This window comes from Dipodomys ordii, unplaced genomic scaffold (assembly GCF_000151885.1).
Source record: "Dipodomys ordii isolate 6190 unplaced genomic scaffold, Dord_2.0 Scaffold97, whole genome shotgun sequence".
Lineage (NCBI taxonomy): Eukaryota > Metazoa > Chordata > Mammalia > Rodentia > Heteromyidae > Dipodomys > Dipodomys ordii.
The window spans coordinates 5,339,373-5,363,759 of NW_012267313.1; the positions used below are offsets into that span (position 1 = coordinate 5,339,373).

General features: G+C 38.7%; 1 protein-coding gene across 1 annotated transcript in view; it reads left to right on the top strand.

Moving 5' to 3' along the window:
* The window catches only part of Enpp3 (ectonucleotide pyrophosphatase/phosphodiesterase 3), a 53,870-nt gene that overhangs the window by 4,766 nt on the left and 24,717 nt on the right, over positions 1-24,387 (top strand). Inside the window, exons 3-14 of the mRNA XM_013026765.1 lie at positions 1,627-1,749; positions 3,665-3,790; positions 6,082-6,142; positions 10,008-10,105; positions 11,897-11,976; positions 14,039-14,158; positions 14,334-14,443; positions 16,114-16,179; positions 16,906-16,978; positions 19,824-19,932; positions 21,352-21,480; positions 22,773-22,804. Of these exons, the coding sequence (XP_012882219.1) occupies positions 1,627-1,749; positions 3,665-3,790; positions 6,082-6,142; positions 10,008-10,105; positions 11,897-11,976; positions 14,039-14,158; positions 14,334-14,443; positions 16,114-16,179; positions 16,906-16,978; positions 19,824-19,932; positions 21,352-21,480; positions 22,773-22,804 (1,127 nt within the window). The remainder of the gene's footprint in view (positions 1-1,626; positions 1,750-3,664; positions 3,791-6,081; positions 6,143-10,007; positions 10,106-11,896; positions 11,977-14,038; positions 14,159-14,333; positions 14,444-16,113; positions 16,180-16,905; positions 16,979-19,823; positions 19,933-21,351; positions 21,481-22,772; positions 22,805-24,387) is intronic.

Below are 24,387 nucleotides of genomic sequence, written 5' to 3' on the forward strand. Positions count from 1 at the left end.
AAAGATTAATAGGCACTCTTATGAGGAAAAGATAGGCAGAAACACATCTTTCCCAGGGGTTTGCCAGCCTTTTCCCAGGAGTAGGCCTCTTAGAAGCCCTATTCTCCGAGGTAGACTTCGGTGAAGTCCCAAAACTTGGAGATAGGTTTCTGTAAAGCCCCATTCTCTGAGGTAGACTTCGGTGAAGTCCCAAAACTCACAGATAGGTCTCTGAAGCCCCTATCATGGTCTGATAGATGGTTTCCCATGCTAAGCAGACTCTACTGGGGTCAGCGTGGCACTTTGGATAATTTTCTAAGAAATTATTTTGAAATGTTTACCAACAGGTAAACTTTGACTTAGGGGGAGAATCCTTATCACTGCTATATTAGGGATTCTTTTGAGGTGGTTAATTGATGTTTCCAGTACTACTTTCACTTAAAGATGAACATTTAGTACTTCTATATAACATGGGAACACAGCAGAAAAGAGAAAATGAATAGTAGCTAGAAAATGACTGTCTTCCCTTGGTTTCTTGGTGTTGTGTTTCCCAGTGGTGGTGCCACTGGGAATAAATGAATGAATGTTGCTGGACCATTTTAGAGGCATTATTTTGATATTAAAGCATGCAAATTGGATAGTATTACAGGTGTGAACTGCCATCACCTGACAGTTCTGAGAATTTTTATAATATAATTTTCTTAATAGCATCATCTCCAGTTTTTCTGCATTCATGTCTGGGTATTACCTCTTCTTTTAATTTAAATTTATTTTTAAGTGATATAGAAAAATATGAAAATTACATTTATTTATGGAGTACCTTGTGATGTATAGATACATGTTTGGATATGTTGCATAATGTTCAAATCAGGAAAACACATCTCATTTATCATCCTTTGTAGTGAAAACATTCAAAATCTAACTTTTTAAAGTATTCAATAACTTTTTGTTATGAAAGTCACATTACTGTGCAATAGCAGAGGATTTCTCACTCCTAATTATAACTTAATTTTTTAAATTTTAACATAGCACCAATTAACCTTTCCCATCTCTCTCTACCCTCTGCAATCTCAGCCTCAAGTAACTACCATTCAATTCTCTACCTTTCTGAGAACTAGAATCCATAATCACATTTGTGAATACCATTTGTTCCATAAGCCAACTTGTTAATTAGGTTATAGAATACCATTGGAGATCATAATTCTATCAGAGAGTATCTGTTCTCACCATTTCTCATCACCTGTATTCAGTGTTTTGTTATTGGCCGGACATCAAACTTCTTGGTAGGTAGTCCATTTTTGACCTTTGAACTCTACTCAGCCTTGGTGCCCTGTGCAGTATTCTGCAGATGGCCTGCCACTGATTTTTTAAAATTCCTCATTCCTTTCCCAAGATTCGCTGAAGTCAACTTGCCTCCTTCCTGGTCTTTATGCTACTGCCTGCTATTGCATAATCCTGGTACATTCCTGGTACATATCAATGACTCATTATTTAGTACAGCATACTGGTAGAACATGCTGACCTATGGCGATCATCAATTTAATCTATCCTGTTCTGTGCTAAGTACTTCTCTGTACTTGCGTTATCTAGTTGTGAGATACTGCATAACATCTAAATGTTAGTGACCCTATGCCCTTTATTTTATAGGCAGCTGCAGGAAAAAATGCTTTGACTCATCATTCCGAGGACTGGAGGGCTGCCGGTGTGATCAAGGCTGTCAAGATCGAGGCGACTGCTGCTGGGATTTTAAAGAAACTTGTGTGGAATCAAGTACGGATTTTAAGACTCTGTTTACTGAGGTTGTAATTTGTGCTATCACTCCTGCATGTTCAAACACTCATCAATACTCTGTGTATTAGTTTCCCAGGGCAGCCCAAAGAAAGTACTACAAACCAGGTAACTTACAAAAACAAGAATTCATTCTCTTAACACCAAGGCCCAAATCTTGGTGATGGCAGAGTTGGATACTTCTGAAAACTTTGAGAATCTATTTTATGCCTCTTTCTTAGTTTCTCTCTGGTCGTTGGCCATCTTTGACACTGTTTGGCAGGTTTCATCACAACTTCAAATTGCTATCACCTTCATATAACCTTCACATTTATATAGTCTTCCCTCTATATGGGAGGGTGTTCAAATTGCCCCACTTGTAAGAAAATCTTAGGATAAGGGCTTACCCTAATGATTTTATTTTACTTGGTTAGCTGCAAGAAATTCAGATACAGATAAGGTCATATTCACAGTTAATGGGGATTCAGATTTTAGCATCATTGTAGAAGGATACAACTGAGCCCATAGCACCTTTTATAGGTATCTATACAGGGTCTCTTGTTATCACTGTCCCTTTTACAGTATAAACTATAGTACATTTCCTATAGAAAATGAAATGCTATACTACAAATGAAGTCTATACTATATTCCCTATAGAAAATGAAGTGCTGCATAATTACTTAAAGGTCAGTGGAGTTCTATTATCATTTAATTTCTCCTTCATTTCTTTCCTTCCTTCCTTCCTTCCTTCTTTCCTTCCTTCCTTCCTTCCTTCCTTCCTTCCTTCCTTCCTTCCTTCCTTCTTTTGTTATTTTTGAAAGTCTTTATGTAGCCCAGGGTAGCCTAGAACTCATAGTAGTCCAGTCTGGCTTAAACTCACATGCTTTCTGTTTTAGCCTCTTGGGTGCTGGGATTGTAGGTGTACCACCATCCAGTATGATTTTGTTTGAAGTTGTCCTTGAATGTCATAAGTTTCACTTGGAATGCTGGTGGTTTTGGTCATTCAGAAACTAGTGCTCTACAGCAGTTTTGGAAACATTCACCTAAAGGTGAAACACAACAGCTTTTGATCTTTACTCCTCTTAAGTAGTCAGGGAAAGTGGAGTATTTGTCTATTGGTAGGGGGACAGTGAAAATTGGAATGGTAGTGTTCTTTACATTGTGTTATCTGGAAAGGACAGGAGAGAGGGAAGAGAAACCTGCAGTAGCTAAAAACGCTCTGTATTTCCTTTATTTTATTTCCCTCAATCTTTTCTTTCCAATAATAATAAATGGAAGCACCCACCATTCATGTATTTAACAAGGTCATCTGAACAGAATGGATATGATTTTAATTACTGATTTCTAGCAAGCAGCAAAGGGAAGAAGCCTCCCTCTAAATTCTTGCTGCTTTTAGCAATAGGATTTGAATTGCTCTCCTACTAAGCACAAAGCCTGGGAGAATACCCAGGCTGTGGGCAGACCTGACTTACACCATTTCCATCCTTCCTGCCTGTGTTCCTACGGGCACAATTGTGCTACTGTTACTGCTATGATCTCCGTCCCTTTCCTTGTTGGCTGTCCCAAGACAAGGCTGGGCAAAGCTATGGGTAGCCATATTCCATTCCAGGCTAATGATGTTTCACCATGGGAAATCCCTGCTCTTGAAATCAGTGTTCAGAGCCACTCTCTAAAATCACAGGGCACCTGCAATCAAGACCAGACTTGAAGCTTGTAATACACATTTCTGTCTCCTATCCATGCAAAGGAAGATTGAGTCATGGTTTGCTTTTTTGGTTTTGAATGACAGATTTCCATTTATGAATGCAGATAAACCACAAAATTTGACAGTATTCCAACAATGCAGGAAGAGGTGCATAAAATTGAACCTTTTGTATCATGTACTTAAAGCTCAGAATGGAATGGTCTTACTTAACAGCTGCAATATGGACATGCAATTCGTTTCGCTGTGGGGAGAACAGACTGGAGTCCAGCCTTTGCTCTTGTGCAGATGACTGTTTGCAGAGGAAAGACTGCTGCGTTAACTACAAGAGTGTTTGCCAAGGTAAGCAGAGGACGCTGGTGGCGTTGCCTCTGTGAGTTCACTGGAACTCTCTTTCTTAGAGCTATTCCGGGCTGCTAACCTTAAAGCAAGGCAGAGAACTTCAGGTACTACTCCACATAGAAAATGATCAAAGGTGTTTACTGCGGGAAGAAGTGTAGCTTATACACCACAGGGGAAGGGAGCCCTTCCCAGAGGCACAGAAAAATAAAAGAGTTTACAGTTTCATCATTGTCGAGATGGCAAGATACTTTACTGTCCAATGACCATGCCAGATATGCTTGTGGTTTGAGACCCTGAATGACAGAGCCTAAAGTTAAGACATTGGAGAAGAGATGACCTGACTCAAATATCAGCAGATATATTGAAGCAATTGTGGCTAGAGTGGCTAAACGACTAAGGAACCTGAGAGAGTTCATGAGATGCAAGATTAGAATTCAAGTACTCAACCGATTTCATCAGCTCCCTACTTCATAAATGACTGAAGTTCTTGTGTAAAATCACCATTCCCTCAGACATCTGATCACACATACCATATATATTACACAAAATTTTATCACACTTTCAATCCTTTTCTCATATAACACCATACTCAAAGAACCTAACATACTTTTAATATTTTACATAAAAACTCATTTGAGATAAGAGGGAAATGTTATAGTAGAAATGTCACCAGAATTGGGTCCAGAAGTGGTAGAAGTCTGTCTAGACCTAGAACACTACAGACAAGGCTTGTATTTTTTAATTGGCATATATTAAGCAGTACATATTAAGAGATTTCCTTAGGACATTTCCTTGCCTGCATATAATGTACTTTGAACATATTCACCCTCAGCTACGCTTTTTAATTTCCCCTTTGGCCCTCCTCCTCCAAATCCCTAGCAGTCCTGCTTTTATTTTCCTAACCTTTTTTTTGTTTTATTTTATTTTGTTTTGTTGTTGTTTTCTTCCTGGTTTCTACAAATGAGAGAAAACATGTCATTGTGGGACTAGTTTATTTCACTTACCATGATTCATGTCCATTTTACTGAAAACAACATAATTTCATTTTTATTGGCTGAATAAAGCTTTAGTGTGTGTATGTATGTATATATATTATATTACATTTTCTTTATCCATTTAATTACATGGATGAACACCTAGATTTATTTATAACTTGTCTATTGTGAATAGTACTGCCGTACAACATTAATATATGTGTATCTCTATTGTAAGCTAACTTTGTTTTTTTGAGAATATAACCAAAGAGGTGTGGATGGATCATATGCAAGACTTTTTTTTTTAAATTAGGATCTCTGATAGAGCTTGATGGGAAATGCAGCCTGGACCAAGAGCAAGTCAAGCTGTAGCTCCCAGGGCAAAATAAAGTGAATATGTACAAGAAGAAAAATACCTTCCCAAAGTTCCCATTCAGGTCCTATATGCAAATAAGGGACTTAACTGACAGGGAGCGGCTGGCTAGTCTTGACTAGTTAGTGGATAGCAGAACTTGATTGTGGGCACCTCATTGACTACTAGGTTAAGATAGGTTTTCAGGAGGCCAAACTTTGCTTGCTTCTGTGTGAGTAGATGTGTTTTCATGTGCTATATGAGCCCATTTGTCTTACAGGCTCTTCCAATATAAGTTTTACTGATTGCATCCTTTGTGACATAACTAACTTAGAAATCCACATTTCCACCACCCACACACACATATTAGTAGATAGAAGACTTTGAGATTTGATGTCATTTATTCATTTAGGTTTTGCAAGTGTATTTTGTAGGTGGTACAGTTATGGTGTTACCCCCATCTTGAGGTCATCATGCCTGTTTGTGCCATCGGTAACCATTCCCAGCTCCATGAGGGGCTGCACAGGGTGACAGTCACCCCCCCCCCCCGTCACTTCTACTTCATTACTTAGCCGTACTCTGTAGAAAGAAATATCCATGAAGCAAGATTTTTTAACTTACTTATTTTTATTCCAACATTTGGAAAACATTGTCCTTGAGAGGTGAAAAATAACATAATTAACAGCAAGAAGGAATACCCCTTTGTTTTTGATCTAAAGGATTCCCCTTTGTTTTCCTTAGAAGCATGGTTTCCTGGCATTCAGTTAGTGCAGATTACTGATCTCATGCAAATCTTCAGAAGCATTGCTTTTGCCAACACATGGACTAGCACTTCCTGTGTCCTGGAAGAAATTAGTCATCAGAGCAGCACAAGTTACGCAGTTTAGGAAGATCATCTCCACTGAACTGGTGCTTCTTTTCCTGTGCGTGGTACAACAGTGTAAAGATTGTGATCTGCTTTGCAGGGGAGACTCCGTGGGTAACAGAAAACTGCACCACAACCCCGCAGCCTCAGTGCCCAGAAGGGTGAGCATGCATGGCCTGGGTTTTGTCATCCTCCTTCAACAGCTGGCAAGTGATACTGCAGTTGAGAGGCGGGTAGAATTCCCTCCACTCTACTTATTTCAAAACAGGAGGATTAATACAGGATTGGCGTCCTTGCAGGTTCAAAGCCAACAGATCTTTGCTTGCTCTATTGTGTATAAAGCACTGTGACATTAATCTATTATCGTCACACCTCATAGTTGCCTAAAATATTGAAGTATGAAATGATTAAATTTCCCAAGATCTTATGGTCAGGACTGGAGTTTACTTTTGCTAGAACTCTTTCCTCTGAACATCCTGCTACTACCCATTTTTTCTTACTGAGGGAAGAGGAAGAGATTCGTGGGAGGAAGGTGTCATAGTAAAAGGATGTCCTTGCATCATGGAGGAGAGGCCTTTGTCAGGTGAGCACCAGTAATGGGCCTGTGGTGGAACTCCCCACCCCTCCCATGCTTCTTAGCATGTTGAGGACTTTGCTCAGGCATGGAGAGGTGACCACATCATCCATCTCTTCTTCTTTTTGTCCCTTTCCATCACTCTTTTCTGGGTCTGGCAGGGGAACGATGATGGTGAGTATGGAAGAAATAAAGCTATATGGCTCTAAGAAAATCAGCAGGTTAAAATGGGGCACTTCATTGGAAAAAAAGGTGTATGGAGCCGGCTGTAGTGAGCCTGTTGTCCCATTCACTCAGGACACTTAGGAAGGTGGACTGTTTGAACCTGGGAGTTAAAGGCCAGCCTGGCCCATATGGTGAGATGTCCTCTCTTAAAAAAGTGAAATAAAAGCACCTATGGTGTTAAATCTAAACTCTTGGAGTTGAAGGAACTCAGAAAGAAATAAGTTAATTGGTTTGTTATAGATACCAGCCAAAAACCAAACCAAACCAAACAAAAAAATCAGTCCAGGACCAGTTCTCACACCTTCCAGGGAAAGGAGAAGTCGCTGTTGGAAAGGGTTCATTGGATCAGATCAGAGAGCATCTGTTTGTTAGGGAAACTGGGGAAGGAAGGCATACCTTGTTCCAACTGACCATACACTGGCAATAGAACAGAGAGGAGAGCTGAACGGCGAATGCTTTGGGTGGGCGGACAGCCTTAGGGGCAGGACTTGCCTCATCTGGATTGGCTGGGATTATGAACAGGGAACGGTGGCATCAAAGGTGGAAAGATAGGTTTTCAGTTAAAGTTTTAGCATATATTCAGGAATGTAAAATGGTCCTTTTTTTTAAACTAGTGGTGGTTTGTGGATTATCAACTGATTAACTTCCCCTCTTCCCTCTCTTCTACTCTTGTAATCATATTTATGACATCTAAAACTTTCCTTTTATTGAGAGAAGTGTCTGTATTGGTTTGCCCCAATCCTCAGCTCCTGCTGCCCTCCTCAGCCACTTCTGAAACAAAGGACTTAGAACAAAAGGGAGAGGAGTTGGTGTCCTGGCTTTGCCTGAGGGATATTTACAGGTCACTTCCCTGAGTTTCATCTATAAAATTGTAATAGTACTATTGAGGTTGATGTTGCTTAGTTCAGAAGATTTTTATATGAGAACTCAATGTTGTAGAAGAGGGGAAATGTTTGCTACATCTTAAAACAGTAGTCTGTGGAGGAGGATGGAAGGGGAGAATGATTGCCTAGTGTGTTTGAGGCTCTGAGTTCCCTTTCTAACATCACAAAATAATAATCAAATAATCAAGTTAAAATAATAGAACCAACTTTACTTCTAAGGTAAGCCATGTGGCAGGTATTCAAAAATTTTAATGTTTTTCTCTTGGTACTTTTCTTTCATTATTCATTTTTTTAGATGAACTTGACATATGAAACTATTTTAGCATGTCCAGAACCAAACATAATAATTCTACATGGCTTTTTTCAAGGTCAAATAACACTGCAACTCATCTCTGCCAAAGCACAATAAATGTAACAAGTGTGCTCAGGGTATAGTTCACTGGTAAAGTGCATGCTTACCATGTATGAAGTCCAGGGTTCAATATAATAATATTTATTAATTATAGTAATTGCAATGATAAATTATGTAGTTATTTTTATGTACTGATGTGTACTTTTGTACAATAGTGTCCCTACATGTTATTCCTTGTAAAATATTTCTCATTGTTCTTTGTAGAGATTCCTTTGAGGCAGGCCCTACGATCTTCACCCTCTTGTAATGGAGTGCATTTCACAAAGCACAGAGCTGTGAGGCCATTTGCCCCAGGTTACATTGCCTGTGATCTCTGGAGGCAAGAAGCAAATCCTGGCAGCCTGGCCCTAAAGTCTGTGTAGTTTGGTGTTCCCTTATTGATAGACTGAGCCTGAGATTCTGTATGGTTGGCCCAAACAGGAGGTGAAAGGGTAGAACAGGGGAAAGAATTATTAGTACCCCTAAGGCTCACCTTTCTGCTGATAATTGAGAAGAAAGAGACAATGAGGTGAGCAGGAAGATTTTATGGAGGTCCTCCTAAAAAGCATTAGACCTCTGGCCCCAAATAACCTGCCCCAGATTGGCAAATCACTTGTCCACCAAGAATTTGGAACCATGGAACAAAGAGATTATACACTTACTGAGATTATTATTGACTTTGGCAAGACCAGAAAGGAAGCTGGTGAAGAAAAAGATGTTGGTGATAGTGAATGGCTTGTTAACCATTTCCCACCAGCCTCTCTTTCCATGGATTCCAATGGAGTCATTCCTGCCCCTGCCCTCTATTCCCGTGAGTCTTATGTATAGTATGATGATTACCTAGTGTTACTAATTCACTGATAACTTCAGTGAAACCTACTTTGCTGGACGTTTAGCTAGCATTTCTGTCTACTGTTTTATTTTATGATTTTTAATAGTTCTCATGGCATAGTAAGGCGTATGGGCTGTTAAGTCAGAATGACGACCAATAACCTAGATCTACTCTTAGACCTTCTCCCTCCTGTGGTAGAACACTGTGGATAAGTCACTTGACCCTCTCTACCTGTTCTATTGATAAGGTGCAAGTAATGTCAATATCCACTTGGAAATGATAGATAAATTTTTGCTAATGACAACATGAAATGAAAGAAGTAGGATGATAATTCTTTTTTTTTTTTTTGCTGGTACCAAGGCTTGACCTCTGGAGCCTGAAATCAGGGCCTTAAGATTGCCTGGTTTATTTGCTTTGTTGACACTTTACCACTTGAGCCACTCCTCCAGCTTGGCTTTTTGCCAGTTAATTAGACATGGTGCCTCTCAACCGTTTCTGATCTAAACCACGATTGTCTAGATCTCAGCATCCTGAGTAGCTAGAGTTACAATCGTGAGTCACCAGTGCCCAGTAAGATGATAATTCTTGTCATCCACCATGTCTTTATTCAAGTTTTATCATTGGCTATAAAAGTATAGCTGCTTAAATGATTAGCCTTATTAGAAATCAGGAAAATAAATATGAAGCTAGATTATTTTTCATTCTTTAAAATAACCAATACACCGCAATATGTGTAAAATACTACTTGTCTTCATCATAAAAGAATAAGAAGAGAACTGACAAAATATTTTAGCCTATTTATTCTTAGATTAGAAAATTTAATCTTTAGGAATGTAGCTTCAGGAAACAAGTGAGGGTCATAGTTACAAGAATGTGCATGGTAGTTCAGTAGTAAATGTGCCCTTGATCTCTGAGTAGCAAGGTTGCAAAGTCTGTGACGTTGTTAATTTCTTAATACCATATCATAATTACACCTGAATGATGGTAGAATTGAGCAATTATTACTTAATCCAGAAACTGTTCTCTTTTTATATTGTCTAACCCTTTTTAAATGTAGAGGGTTGTTCTGAAAAGTGTACTTTTCTAACAAAATCATGCACGATTGTTTTCCATTTTTCAGGTTTGACCTGCCGCCAGTAATCTTGTTTTCCATGGATGGCTTTAGAGCTGAATATCTAGACACATGGAATACTTTATTACCAAATATCAATAAGCTGAGTAAGTCCTGCACAATCAGCCGCATGCAGATGATAAAGACTGGTCAGCGAGACACTAGGTGAAGCTGTCTTTCTTTTTGACCTTTAGCATGTCTGGTTCATCTTAGTTCCCAAGTCCTCTCAAAGTCTTCTAGGCTTTACCACAGGCTACCTATGCATTTTCTCTAAAGAGAGGTGTTTCCTGCTTCTTGGCTCCTTTGCCCTCTTTTTTTCTATCACAGTGTTGTGCTTCTGTGTTAGAGCATTCAGCTTTCATGAAACTTTATGAAGTATGCTTTTTGTATCAAGTCTAAGTGGTTCTCGAACTTAAGGATATTAGACTCATCTGGGTTGCTTGTTAAAAATGTAGGCTTTTTTTTTAAAGCTCTCTTTCTTCCCATCAGAGGGCCTTATATAGTAGAGTTTATTGGTGTTGATGGGGTTCTAGAAGATTCTGAAGGAAGAAATCTCTGGATCATATTGGAAACACTGCACAGTGGCTGGGAAGAAGTCCAGCTTCATGCTCATTAGGAAAATCATTCATTGCTCCCAGCTACACGACTTGTTACTTTTTGGCCAAGCATCAATTTTATTTTTATCTTTCAAAGGAAATAGAATCTATTGGGAAAGCTTTCACTTTGAATCAGAGGCAATGGGATTTTGATATGGAAACTTTCTTGTCCTGCTCTCCTAACAAAGGAAATAGCATTGTGCTCCTGTGTTTCTGACCTTAAACGGGGTGATTGCACAGATTGAAAACAACAGAACAATGAAAGCAAAATTAGTGGCATATTTTGTGAAACACAGAGTAGAGGAAAATTAGCTGATGAGAATAAGTGGCAAAGTCAGCTCATTTTGTGAACATTTATTCTGTGACAGGGACCTATGTTGTAAAGTCAACTTCCTGTCCAGTTACCTGGACAGTCATGCTAGTTTCTGTACTATTGGATATCTTACATATAGGAACAATCATCTGACAAACAAGTGCTGTAGAAATTCTTCCTGTAATGACCAGATGCAGTAAGAGGAGAGCAGGGAAAGCAAACTCAGCAGGTAGTGTATACTTCAGGGCAGTTTAGGGTCAGGGGTCAGTAAGCTGGGGGTCGTGGCTCCTGCCTCCTCTGCTTGATTTGATTTTTGAATGGCCTGTGATATGCTAGGCATAAATTTTTACATTTTTAAATGGTTTGAGAAGAACATCTTCTAACATGTAAAAATTATATAAAACTGAAATCTCAGTGTCTATTATTGTAGCTTTAGTATAACATAGCATTCATGCTTGTTGGTGTCTTACTTTTTTTTGTCAGTTGTGGGGCTTTAGGTCAGGACTAAGGTGTTACTGTCCTTGAGCTTTTTTGTTCAAGGCTAGTGCTCTACCACTTTGAGCCACAGCTCCACTTCCAGTTTTCAGGTGGTTAATTATAGATAAGAGTCTCATGGACTTTCCAGTCCAGGTTGGCTTTGAACTATGATCCTCAGATCTTAGCCTCTTGAATAGCTAAGATTACAGGTGTGAGTCATCAGCACCTGGCTATTGCTCTCTTACCTCTGAGTGCTCTGTGGCAGAGCTGGACTGCTGTGACAGAAACCATAGAGTTTGCAAAGCCTAAGTGAGAAAACAACTCATTCGTCTTCTAAGTGTGGACATCTCTTGGAATAGAAGGTGTGAAAGGGTGGGAATTTCTCTCCTTTTCCAATTTGAATCTACTCTTCAGTTTTCTGTGGGATGTTCATATTTATATTCATATTTTTGGTTATCCAAAATACTTCTGGGAAAGATACCACTTTCTAATTTCTCCCATTTTTGTTGCAGAAACATGTGGAATCCATTCAAAATACATGAGAGCTGTATATCCTACCAAAACATTCCCAAATCATTACACTATTGTCACGGTAAGTGTTTGGCCCACTGGAAAGACTGACAGACCAGCCACAGCTAAGAAAACTGACTTCATTTGACAGATCCTTGGGGCAAGAACTGGCCAAACTCATGCTGTGAACTTCACAGGTATATGTGGTGATAGTTCATGGAGTAGTTCAGCTAGGATAGCAGCACTTAATATGAAATGAGTAGGGTGTGTGAAGCATTAAGTGTGAATGTATGTTCTAGAATAGATTCTCTTCCACACAAGTCCAGAATAGCCCTATGGTGTAAGAAACACCATTGTCTGCTATCTTGGCATTGACCTTCAGGAAACAGATGGTGAGCTAGGAAAAGCTCAGGGACAGCAGCACCTTGGCCCTGAGTTCAAGCCCCACAATTGACAAGGAGCTAAGAATGGATGGCATTGGTGAGGGCCACCACTTTGAGTATGGGAATTTTGTCCTTTTCTGTCATTTCATGATCTTTAACACGACAAAGACTTGTTTCACAAATGATTTCATTCTGTCTACATCTCTTCACATAAAGCAACTAACACAAATGAATTGTCTTCAATGTGTAAAAAAGGATATAGTTGGAATGATTAAACTGAACTCAAAGGAAAACTAAGTCGTTTAAGACTAGCAGATTTCTTATATGTCTTGAAAGTTCTGAGGGTTGGAAGGGGAGAAGAAAAAAGGGAGGAGCAAAAAGGTCCTCTGCCTCCTTAATCACCAAAGGATAGTTGTTTCTTCAGTACTTTGCATTTAGTCATTTGTGGAACAGTGACTAGACCTTATTTAAATTTTTACCTTTAAGCAATTGCGTGTTTGTAGATGCATGTTCTAATTATTTGCAGATTCTATGTTTGTAGATTTATCTACTCAGTGGAACTTGTTTGTAACCCATGAATCTGTAAGTTCAGTGCTTATGCGGACACTATGGGAAAGCACAGCAGCCTAAACAGCGAGCTGCCAGATACATAGTCCTCAGCTGCGACACCCGTCCTTGTACCCAGCTCTCCCAGTGGAAGCAAGTGCACGTTTGGATCAGTCATCTGTTTAGTCCCATGCTTGTACATGGCTGTGCTTTTACCAGTGGCTGTTTCAAATGATCACAATGATCACAGAGAAAGAAGGGAGAAAGATGCCTGCCAGAGAAAATAACATGCGTTGGGTAAACTTCGTTCAGGCAGGGGTTACATAGACTGAGCCAGTAATACATTTTGAATGATGTATGCTTCTCAGACATAAAGTAATGAAATGATCAATACACATGAATATTCTAACCAGAGGCCCTTAGGAACTGAACCCTATATTTTTCATAGGAGCAATGGTTCAATGTTCATTAATTCAGTGTTTACCACAACTTTGTAAATCATAACTAATGTGAAAACTGATGCTATATATACATTTTACACAAATATGTATATATTACTTATAAATATACACATGCAGTTATGTATATATACAAATAAAAGGTTATATGCAAAGTATTAGTTTAATTGATCTAACACATATATATGATATATGCATTATATATAATAAGTTTCTGAAATAATACCCCAAATCTATGTAAGAGTACTTATAATTGCACAGGTGTAATAGCATACAAATGTGTAGGCTGATTAAATGGATAGATGTGAATGGAAAGAAAAGAGGAAGAATAGAGACTGAGCAAATTCCTGGCAAAAGTGGTGATAACTTGCTTTAGTCCCATTTAGACAGGATACTGGAATATATAAAAGCTTCTGGATAGTAAGTGTATTGCTAATATAAAGTGGCTAATTATTATTTCAATACAAGAACTTTATTAACAGTTACTACACACACACCCTCAACCCAAACCATTCTTTTGCTGCTTCAGACATGGAAGAACTAGAACAAATATATCAATATCCAGGTTCAGATTTGGGTGTTGTATATTGAAAGGTAAAATGACCATCCTTTCTAGATGTGACTGACAGATCATATGCTATTTTAAACATAAACATGTATTTCACGAATGAATTTTTTAATTGTCCGGATGAATGGTTGCTTCTCTCAATGAATGAATTATTTTTATCTTAATCTTTTCTAAAATTGATATTTTTAGGGCTTGTATCCAGAATCACATGGCATCATTGACAATAGTATGTATGATGTACATCTCAACAAGAGTTTTTCACTTTCTTCAGTGGAGAAAAACAATCCCGCCTGGTGGCAAGGGCAACCAGTATGTAGCTTTCTCTTTGTATATTTAAAGTAACCTCTGTTTCTCTAAGTGACAGTAGGCCAATCATTCTTCTATACTTGACATATTACAGCATCCATCTCATTTCCAAGGGTGAGGGCATTCAAGAGTTTCACTATTATTTTCTTATTTTCCTGTGTATCTTTCCTTCTTGCAGATTTGGCTGACAGCAATATATCAAGGTTTAAAAGCTGCAGCTTACTACTGGCCAGGCTCAGATGTGGCTGTCAATGGCTCCTTTCCAACCATATATGTGAATTACAGCAGGTACTGTAGCACTTTCAGAAAAGAGTCCATCTACACAGAAATGACCAGGAATTTTTATTGTTGTTGTTGGTTGTAGGGCTTGAACTCTGGGCCTGGGCACAGTCCCTCAACAATTCAGCTCAAGGCTAGTGCTCTACCACTTGAGCCACAGCGCCACTTCCAGTTTTCTGGTGGTTTATTGGAGATAAGAATCTCACGGACTTCCCTTGCCTGGGCTGGCTTTGAACTACCATCCTCATATCTCATCCTCTTGAGTAGCTACGATTACAGGCGTGAGCCACTGGCACCTAGCTCAGGACATTTTTCTTTAGACTCATTTTTTAAAAAGTGTTAGGGGTGAAACCTGGCACTCCACAAATGCTAACACACACTTTACCGATGAGCTGGACTCCTAACTCCCTATTTTCTTCATCTTGATTATAATTCTATTTTTCTAGTAGTTTGGACTCTAAATCGTGGAGTCATGGATTCTGCTGTTTTTTTATCCCTCATTTTTGGGCTCTAATTCACAAAGGGAGCAGTAAGAGACTGTGTCATTGGCCCCAGCATGCCCAATCTGATAGAAGCTGCCATCTCTTGCTTGGATTACTGAAGCTGCCTCTTTCCCCATCCCTTTGCTTCCTTCTTGTCCCCTGTAACCTGTTCTTTGCCAACTAGCTAAGAGGATTCCTTTAAAATGCAAGTCCAGTCACAGCACTAATTTTGCACAGATTTCAATGACTTCCAGTCTGCGTACTCTGCCTGTTATTCCTAATGTGCCCCCTTCTAAGAAAGCATGGAGAGCACTCGTGAAAGAGATACAACCCTGATACACTGTTGAATACAAAAGAGATCAGTAGTTTCCTAGGTCAGCCAGAGGAAAAGCCTAGAAGGCCTTGCAGGGGATGATACCCACCCTTCTCTATCTATCAGACTGGCCTCCATCTTTTCCTCCTTACTGCACTTTGAACCTCTTTGCTGGCCTCAGCAAACCAGACTTGTTTCTGTTGTTTTCTCTGTATGAGGTGATTCCTTCCATAGACCCAAATGCCTCCTCTTTCACCGATTTCAAGCTGCTGCACAAATATATCTTTAATATTACCCTCTCTCAAACACTAAGATTTAGAATTTACCTGTTTCTCAGGGTACCTTACTTGAGTTTTTCTATTTTCCTTAGCATTTGTTACCTTTTAACGTATTGTAGAATTTAGGTAGTAGGTCTATTATATTTTGTTTTCTTCTACTGAAATGTAGTTTTTGGTTTGTTCAATGATACATTCTATTTCAAATGAACCACTAGTATCTGGCAATGGATATTCTAGCTATCTATCTGTCTATCGTTCTATCATCCATCTATTATCTATCATCTTCTATACATTTATCATCTATCTCTCTACCAAGATCTATAGGATGAAAGGATGACAATAGCTTATTATTTTAACTGGGGAAAACTAAAGGAAAGAAAAACTGAGGAAGAAATAGAGCAAAATGAATTTACAATATAGTGCTGAAATTACATTTGTTTAATAAATACTGAAAACAGTATTATACCCTTTGAATATACTGAATTTTTTGCAGTAAGTTGATAATATATTGATATCTGAAGATGGTGACCTAACTTCCAGAGAGAATTTTAGTAATTATGGTTTATTTAATTCACTTTTAAAAATTATTCTTAATTTTGCCCCCAGTTCTGTCCCATATGAAAAGAGGATCTCAACACTGTTAAAGTGGCTGGACCTTCCAAAAGCTGAAAGGTAATATCTGGGGTCAAAAATGTGCTGGCATAGGTAGAGAAATGAGAGTAATCACTGGAATCCTTTATTAGCCGTGACCATTTTTGAAAAACAAACAAACAAACACATTGGCATTATCTTTCTGTGGGCATTTTTCAAGACTCAAGAATTGGTACTCTTGCTAGTCAGCACATTCATAATAGAGACAGAGCCAGAACAAGAAAAGAAAGGTAGATGTGGAGCAGATAGAGAGCTATGGCAGAAAGGAAAGTGGGTTTAATGCTTACTTCTCAGGAGTGACTCTGGGAGCTAGTGACATTGGCACATGGCCATGGCTACAGGAAGGAGTCAGAACATCCTGAAAGAGAGTACCAGACGAATAGTACCACAGAAACCTTCTGTCTGAAAACATAAGTAAGGCACCACCGAGTCAAGAGAAAATTAAGAACTAGGCAATACAAAGAGTTAGGGCATACTAAAAGAGATCTTCACTGTACAGACAAAGAAGACTTTCACAACTGAAGTGTGCCAATGTTCATATCTGGGTGGCATCTTATCTACTTTGTGTTAGGAGACACATCTTTGGTGGGGTCAAGTTTAACCATCTGATAGTGACAAGGAGAAAGCTAGGGAGAAAGAGATGGCAATAGCTAATAGGTTCTAGATAAAAACAAAACAAAACCCAAATGCAGCCTGTAGATCGCCTCCAAATTATTAATGTCTTTCTCTGTTTCAATTTTACCCTAGACCCAATTTTTATACCATATACGTGGAAGAGCCTGATTCTGCAGGACATAAAAATGGACCAGTCAGTGCTAGAGTAAGTTTTATTTTTTTTTAACAAGTGGGACATCATCTAGCCCAAATAAAAACTATTATTTTGTTTCTCCTAAACAGAATTGTAGTCCACAAATGCATGAGAAGATCAAAATAACTAAAATTCTAAACAGGATCTCTGCTTTTGTAATCACAAAAGAGTTACGAATCTAGGAAGGAATAACTGCCTTATTAACCACATCTTGAATCTTTTGATAACAATTTACTTATGACCTTGAGGTGATACTGTCATTTCATATCATAAAATATCAAAGTTAGGGATTATATTTGCCAATGTGGTGTGTATTCACCAGCCTTTCCTCCCTCATTTACCTTCTCCCCTCCCCTTGACATCCCAAATAACAACACAACATTCAGTTAATGACATATAAAGCACAAAGGCTATTTTAGTTTGTTTTTACCCACTATCCATGGTGAAACATGCTCTAGTCTTTTCAGATCTTAAAACCCTTCTTTTAGACTGGCATGGAATTTCCACTTGTAATCCCAACTACTCAGAAGACAGGGACAGGAGGATCACAAATTAGAGGCCAGACCAGGTAAAGTTAATCAGCCTCTATCTCAAAAACAAAATACAAATAGGGCTGAGGGTGTGGCTCAAGTTATAGAGTACTTGCCTACCAGGCACAAGTCCTGGGTTTCAACCCTCTGTCCTAAAAACTCTCTTCTCTCTACTCTTCAGAGCCTCCTCAGGGCAGTTTCTGTGGGCCTAATATTCTGTCAAGCATGCCAACCCATGAAGAAAGTGATACGCAAGCTGTTGAGGAAAGGAATAAAGGAGAAAGAATAAAAGAGACAGAGTTGATGTATAGTAGTATTGGTGAGCATAGGCCTTTCAGGTTAAAATGTTTCAGCTACCAAAAATTTGATAGTTTGAGTAATGTTTGAGTGAAAGGTTCTTGTGGCATTGTATATCTTGCGTAGCTTTATGAAATAGTGATAGTAGAGTGTTGAAATGCAGATGGTGGAGCAGCATTTGAAATAGAGTGAAGGCAAGAGCTTTTGACTTATGTATTTATTTAAATATTTTTAACATGAAGTCTCACTATGTAGCCAACTCATGACCTTCCTGATCCCCTCTTCCAATAGCTAGGATTATAGATTTGTGCTACCACGCTCTGCCAAGAACTTTTCTTTTTCTTTTTTTCTTTTTAGGTGATGCTGAGGTTTGGAATCAGGCACCTACACTTAAGCCATGCCTCCAGCTCTTTTTGTTCTGGGTCATAAGGCTTGAACTATAGGCTTGGGCACTGTCCCTCAGCTCTTCAGCTCAAGGCTAGAGTTTGAGCTACCACTTGAGCCACAGTACCACTTCTGATTTTCTGGTGGTTAATTAGAGATAGGAGTCTCACGGACTTTCCTGCCCAGGCTGGCGAGTAGCTAGGATTACAGGCGTGAGCCACCCATGTCCAACTTCCTTCCTTCCTTCCTTCCTTCCTTCCTTCCTCCTTCCTTCCTACTTTCCTTCCTTCCTTCCTTCCTTCCTTCCTTCCTTCCTTCCTTCCTTCCTTCCTTCCCTCCTTCCTTTCTTCCCTCCTTCCTTTCTTCCCTCCTTTCTTTCCTTCCTTCCTTCTTTCTTTCTCTCTCTCTCTCTTTCTTTTTCTTTCTTTCTTTCGATAGTCTCACTTTTTTGGAAAAGTTCTATCAGTGAAATTCACTTAAACTTTGGGTCAGTACAATGTACTGTATTGATAATGTGGCAAATGTTGAAGGAAAAAGTATTAAAAAGAAAAATATTAAAGAAAGAATACAGTATAAATGCTGGAATAAAAATTAACTCCAATGTACTCATTAGACAACTACAGTCAGTAGTACCTGGGCATATTTTCTTTTATTGCTCTATGCATGTACATTTACTTAGAAATGGCCAATATATTTAACTATATTAAGATGGGATCATTCAATATTTATAGTGTGTACATAGTTGCATTTTCATTTGTTAATATTTAACATTGGGTTGTGAGCTTCTTCCTATGCCTTATAAATACTCCATCCACCATACATTCACCATACTCTCATACAAAAATAAAGGGCTATACATTACACATTTTAAAAATATATTCCATATTTTATAGTTCCTGAAATTTAAATGATAAATCAATGATGTGATGTGATGAATATCTTTGCGTGTAATCTCCGTTTGTATGCTAAGTATTTACTTAGGAAAAATGTCTACGGTAGCATTATTACGTCACAGCGTATGCTGCTTCTTTAGTTCCCAGATCACCAAGGTGACCTTCCCAAATGGAGGCAACACTTTTATTCTCCTGAAAACGGCTGGGTCTCCCTTTCTCAACATTTAGACTTGAGTACTGTTTGTTGATGTCCAGCATTGTTTCCTGGGCCAGGACTTATCTAGGCCAGGGACAGGAAGACATGTGGCCAGGTGGGGGAAAGGTGTGGCCACACTGGATCTGGATGTGACCTCAGGGTCTGGGACCTCCTAAGGTCAGATAGGAGGCGTGTGACAGGAGGTAGCCCAGGATATGACCTGGCAGGAGGGGTAGGTGACTGCTTACAGGTCTGCCAGTTACCTAGGTAACAGATACTGGGCAGAAACTTAGCCAAGAGGGAAGGAGGTGTCCCTGTGCAGACCTTACATAAACAGTCTTCTTTTATAAGAAACATGGTTCAGTTTTTTTTTTCTTACAGAAATGTGGGGAATTGGTACTTGATAAATGCAGTTAAGATAGGTGCTGGGCTCTGATGTTTTATTTCAAAACCTGACAAATTTTAGAGAAGGAAATGTATTTAATTTTTACTTGACAGTGTAGTGATTTGGCTAATTAAAACACCTTACAAAGACAATCTTATTCTGGCTTTTAAAGGTAATTAAAGCCTTAGAGTTGGTAGATAATGCCTTTGGAATGTTGATGGAGGGCCTCAAACAGCGGAACTTACACAACTGTGTCAATATCATCCTGTTGACCGACCATGGTATGCTTTCTTTAAAAATTAAAATCATATTTTATCATTGTGTACATTTTGTCACTTCGGGAAATCACACAAAACTATTTTGGAGTCTATATTTCCAGATCTAGAGATTCTTGAAGAAGCAAAGAATAAAATTTTTGGTAGATGATGAGAAAAAGACTAAATTAAAATTTCTAGTTACTTAATACTTCTGAAACTCTTTCCGTGTACCTTATCCTCAGTAAAATGGAGTTACTGTACTCAATGGGAACATGTTTAGGTTAGTATTCAATCTAGAAAGTACTTTTCAGGCTTTTTCAGCTACTGATAGCTTCATGTGTAGTGACTGGACTTCATGATATTGTAGGTTGACTATGTTTTATGATATTTATGTACAGAATGACTGTACTTTATGATATTTGCCAGTTTTACCAGGCTCTGTGTATTTAAAATCATGTGAATAGATGTGCATTTAATCATAGCTTTTTGTTTTCAAAGTCTGTCTCCCCTCATTTTTCTATTTAGGATTAACCTGAGAATTGAAATAAATAAAGTAGCAGCCTCCCCTACCACGCCATGAACAGCCTTTTCCTTTGTGCAGTGTTGGAGTAGAACCCAGGGCCTCAAGCATACTAGATGGGCACTCTACCACTGAGCTATAGCCCCAGGCCCTCCACTAATACCCATCTATAAGTGCTTCATTGATGCTGAATTTTCTAGGTTTGGAGTGTTGAGAAATAAGTGAGACAGACTTGCATTTTTTTTTTCTAGTCCCCTCAAGGAAGCTGACCTCCAAATCTATGAAAGAACAAGACAGCAAGGGTGAGCAGAAGAGAGCTGAGCTAGGAGAGCTTTGGTCTGTAGCCAGTCAGGGCTCCATAGCAAGATCTTGTCCCAACATAAGTAAATATATAAAGAAACAAAAATGTGCTTGCGGACTCAGCTAACAAACCATTTTAGACCACATATTGGTTATGTATGTATAAATAATATAATTTTAAAAACAAATATTTTAGGCTTTAGTTTTAAAAAGATACATGTTGCTATTTTGATTAAAAATGGACTGTATTGTCTTCCAGATAAATCAGACATAAAAATTTAATTAGCCTATAGTTTTTTTAAATATTGAACATATGTGTTTATTATTCCTCCCTGTTTCTTTGACTGTCAGTTTTCAAGTTCTGCCACCTAGAGTGTCAGTAAAGTAGTAGAATAATTGTGTAAGTTCTCAGTGGAGCTTTGAGATCTGTAGCGTAAGTATCTCCTATTTGATGCAGACAGGCAGTTGAAGGGTGTTTGTTGATGTCCTGCATTGTTGCATACATTTACTAACATTATATCTGTGTTTGTTAATATATATAAATACATGAATGTGTATAAGTCTATTGAACAGATCTATTGGAGAAAACCATATGCATATTTAATGGACCTTTTAAAATTTAGGGATGGACCAGACTTACTGTGAGAAGGTGGAATATATGACTGATTATTTTCCCCGAATAAACTTCTATATGTACCAAGGGCCTGCCCCTCGCATCAGGAGTCAGAAGGTGCCTGAGGACTTCTTTACCTGTAAGTATGAAGACCCAGCTGAGGAAGGAGAGAGGTAGAAATGGATGTGCATCACAACCAGAGTGCCCAGGATGAATAGGCCCCTGTGACTTTTGGTGGAAGGTCAAACAGAAGCAAAGGAGGAATGCTGATATTTCAGGATAGTCTTTAGTTTTTAGTCTATTGTAATATCTTATATTGATGGGTTACTTCATTTTTTTCTTTCATTCAAAAAAATGCTGTGGTTTACAGTAACATCCAGGTTTATCTTCCTGTCACTAACCATGTTCCGTGACAAGGACATCATAACAACAGCCCGGTGAAGAGATTGGTGCTATAAAAGAATCTTGAGACACTAGAACACAGCGTTCAGGGATACATTTACATTCTGTTTATACGATTAAACAGTTGATCATACAGTACATCATGCAGTAGGATTATTGGCTACTTTGGGGGGGGTGATTTATACTGTGAGAGGTACACCTTACTTAAACATAAGAATGCAAATTTATCTGCCCCTCACGTCATTTGGATCTCTTCACAATTACATAATGAAAATACCAAGACCTTTGCTGCACTATATACAAACAGGGAAACCAAAACAAAGCCACTTTTCTTTTCTTTTTTTTTGGGGGGGGGTCCAGTCGTGGGGCCTGAACTCTGGGCCTGGGCACTGTCCCTCAGCTCTTCAGCTCAAGGCTAGCGCTCTACTACTTGAGCCACAGCGCCACTTCTGGCTTTTTTCTTTTTGCTTATGTGGTGCTGAGGAATCGAACCCAGGGCTTCAGGCATGCAAGGCAAGCACTCTACCACTGAGCCACCTTCCCAGCCCTGTGCTTACATTTTATGGTGCCTAGTAGTGACAAAATGTCATTTCCCTATATTAAACAGATGAGTCCATTGAAAAAATACTGAGGCGATTTTTGTTTAAAACTAAGGGCTTCCAGGGCTTGCTTGCTCCTGGCTAGTGCTCTACCACTTGAGCCATGCCTCCAACATGGACATTTGCTGATTAATTGGAAATGGAGTTTTACGGACCTCCCCTCTCCCCCCACAGGCTGGCTTCAAACCCTGATTCTCCAGATCTCAACTTCCTGAGTAGCTAGAATTATAGGCACGAATCTATTAGCACATGGCTACTATTGTATTTTTAAACGGTAGAGTAAGACATCATTTTGCTTGAAATCATTTTTAATTTAATCTTACCAAATCATAGCTATTCATAAATAAATATACATGCAAAGTCAGTGAGCTGCTCACTTTTTTTGCAGTTATTAAGTATGTAATATGATTTGTTTTTTCTTCTGAAACAGTTAATTCTGAAGAAATCGTTAGGAACCTCAGTGTAAGTATACAGTCTCCTTAATACATAGACCTACTACAGTGACCTTATTTATATATTTCTGAATTTGAGCTGCTTGTGATTTGGGCATATGCGTGTCTGTGTGTTTGCATAGGGAGACCGAGATGGGAATTCAGTTAGAAGCCCAGGTTAGTCTGGAACTTACCCTCTTCCTGCCTCATTCTTTTTTTCCTCTTTTTTTTTTTTATTGTGAGGGGTTACAATTACATGGGCAAGATAATGAATACATTTCTTATCAAGCATTGTAGCCTCCTCCTTTGTTTCCTCTTCCTATCCCTTCCCATCTTCCTCCTTCCCTCCTCTTTTCCCCCTAACCCCCCCCCCCACACACACACTCTGGCCAAAGTTGTAAAGTTCATTTTTTGACATAATGTCTTGTACATCTCATTCTGCCTCATTCTTATAGCTGGGATTAAAGGTGTGTGCTACCACACCCAGTTTCTAATTTAATTTTTTTTCTAATTTAATTTTTATTCTCCATCAACATACACGTTACTTGCTTTTATCTCAGTTGTTTTCATCTTGGAGTTGACACCACTACAGGAAATAAGTTGAGGGTCACAATGGCATAAATTCTCCGTTTTCATTGAAAGAACTGATGTTACTCCTAAGGCTGTGCCAGTGAGCCTCTAGCTCTCCTCCAGTTTTGTGTGACTAGATATCCATAATAGCGAAGAACCCTATCTTTTTGCAGAAAAAAATCCTATTGTCTTCTTAATATAAGCACAGTTATTTCTTATTGGTTCTTAATCCTGGCTATTATAGAAATGAGAAGAGAAAATTCCAGATACATTAAAGCAACATTTTCAAAGTAGGGTTCATTACTTTGTCAGAAAGCCTTAAAATGTTCTCTTGTGATAGGTTTTGTTTTATCGTGGTTGTGTCTGGCTTCATGCTTGCAACCACTGAGCTCATATTCAGCCCTTTACCTAGTTGTTTAAATATGTGTTCAAAACCCAGTCACAAATATATACTTAACTATGTGGGACCCATGAGTATGTCATTGCTTAGAATGAAATTAAATTTGTTTAAGTATAGTGATAAGAGGCCATTTAAAAAGCCAGAAAGGATGCAGTGGGAGTGATTACAGAGAGAAACACTTGGTAATCTTTAGCACGGGGATCTTGAGAATGTTATCTTATTCCTTTCACTAATATACAGATCTTGAGTAAAGTGATAGACGATGTCCTCCCCTACTGGTGAATTTGTGCGTTCAGTGTTTATGCTATGTGAAAGGATAGTACCGAATTTTCAACATGGACTCTAAAATCTACCTGTGGGAATTTTCCCCTCATTTCTGAAAGAGGTTATAAGATAAAGTGTCTTTAACTGCTATTTCTCATTTCCCATTTTGTTTTTGCATGACGAGATATCAATATGCAATTTGCATTGTTTACAGTTTTTAAATGCATAAAGTTACACTAATAATTACTGTTTAGAAAGCCCAAATTGTATAATATTTACTTCCACTTGTGATGAAGTTGTTGAATTCTTTTTTGTCTGTCCCTTCACGCTCTCTACGTAGCTGACTAGTGGTCAAGGACATATAGAAAGGAGCTACAATT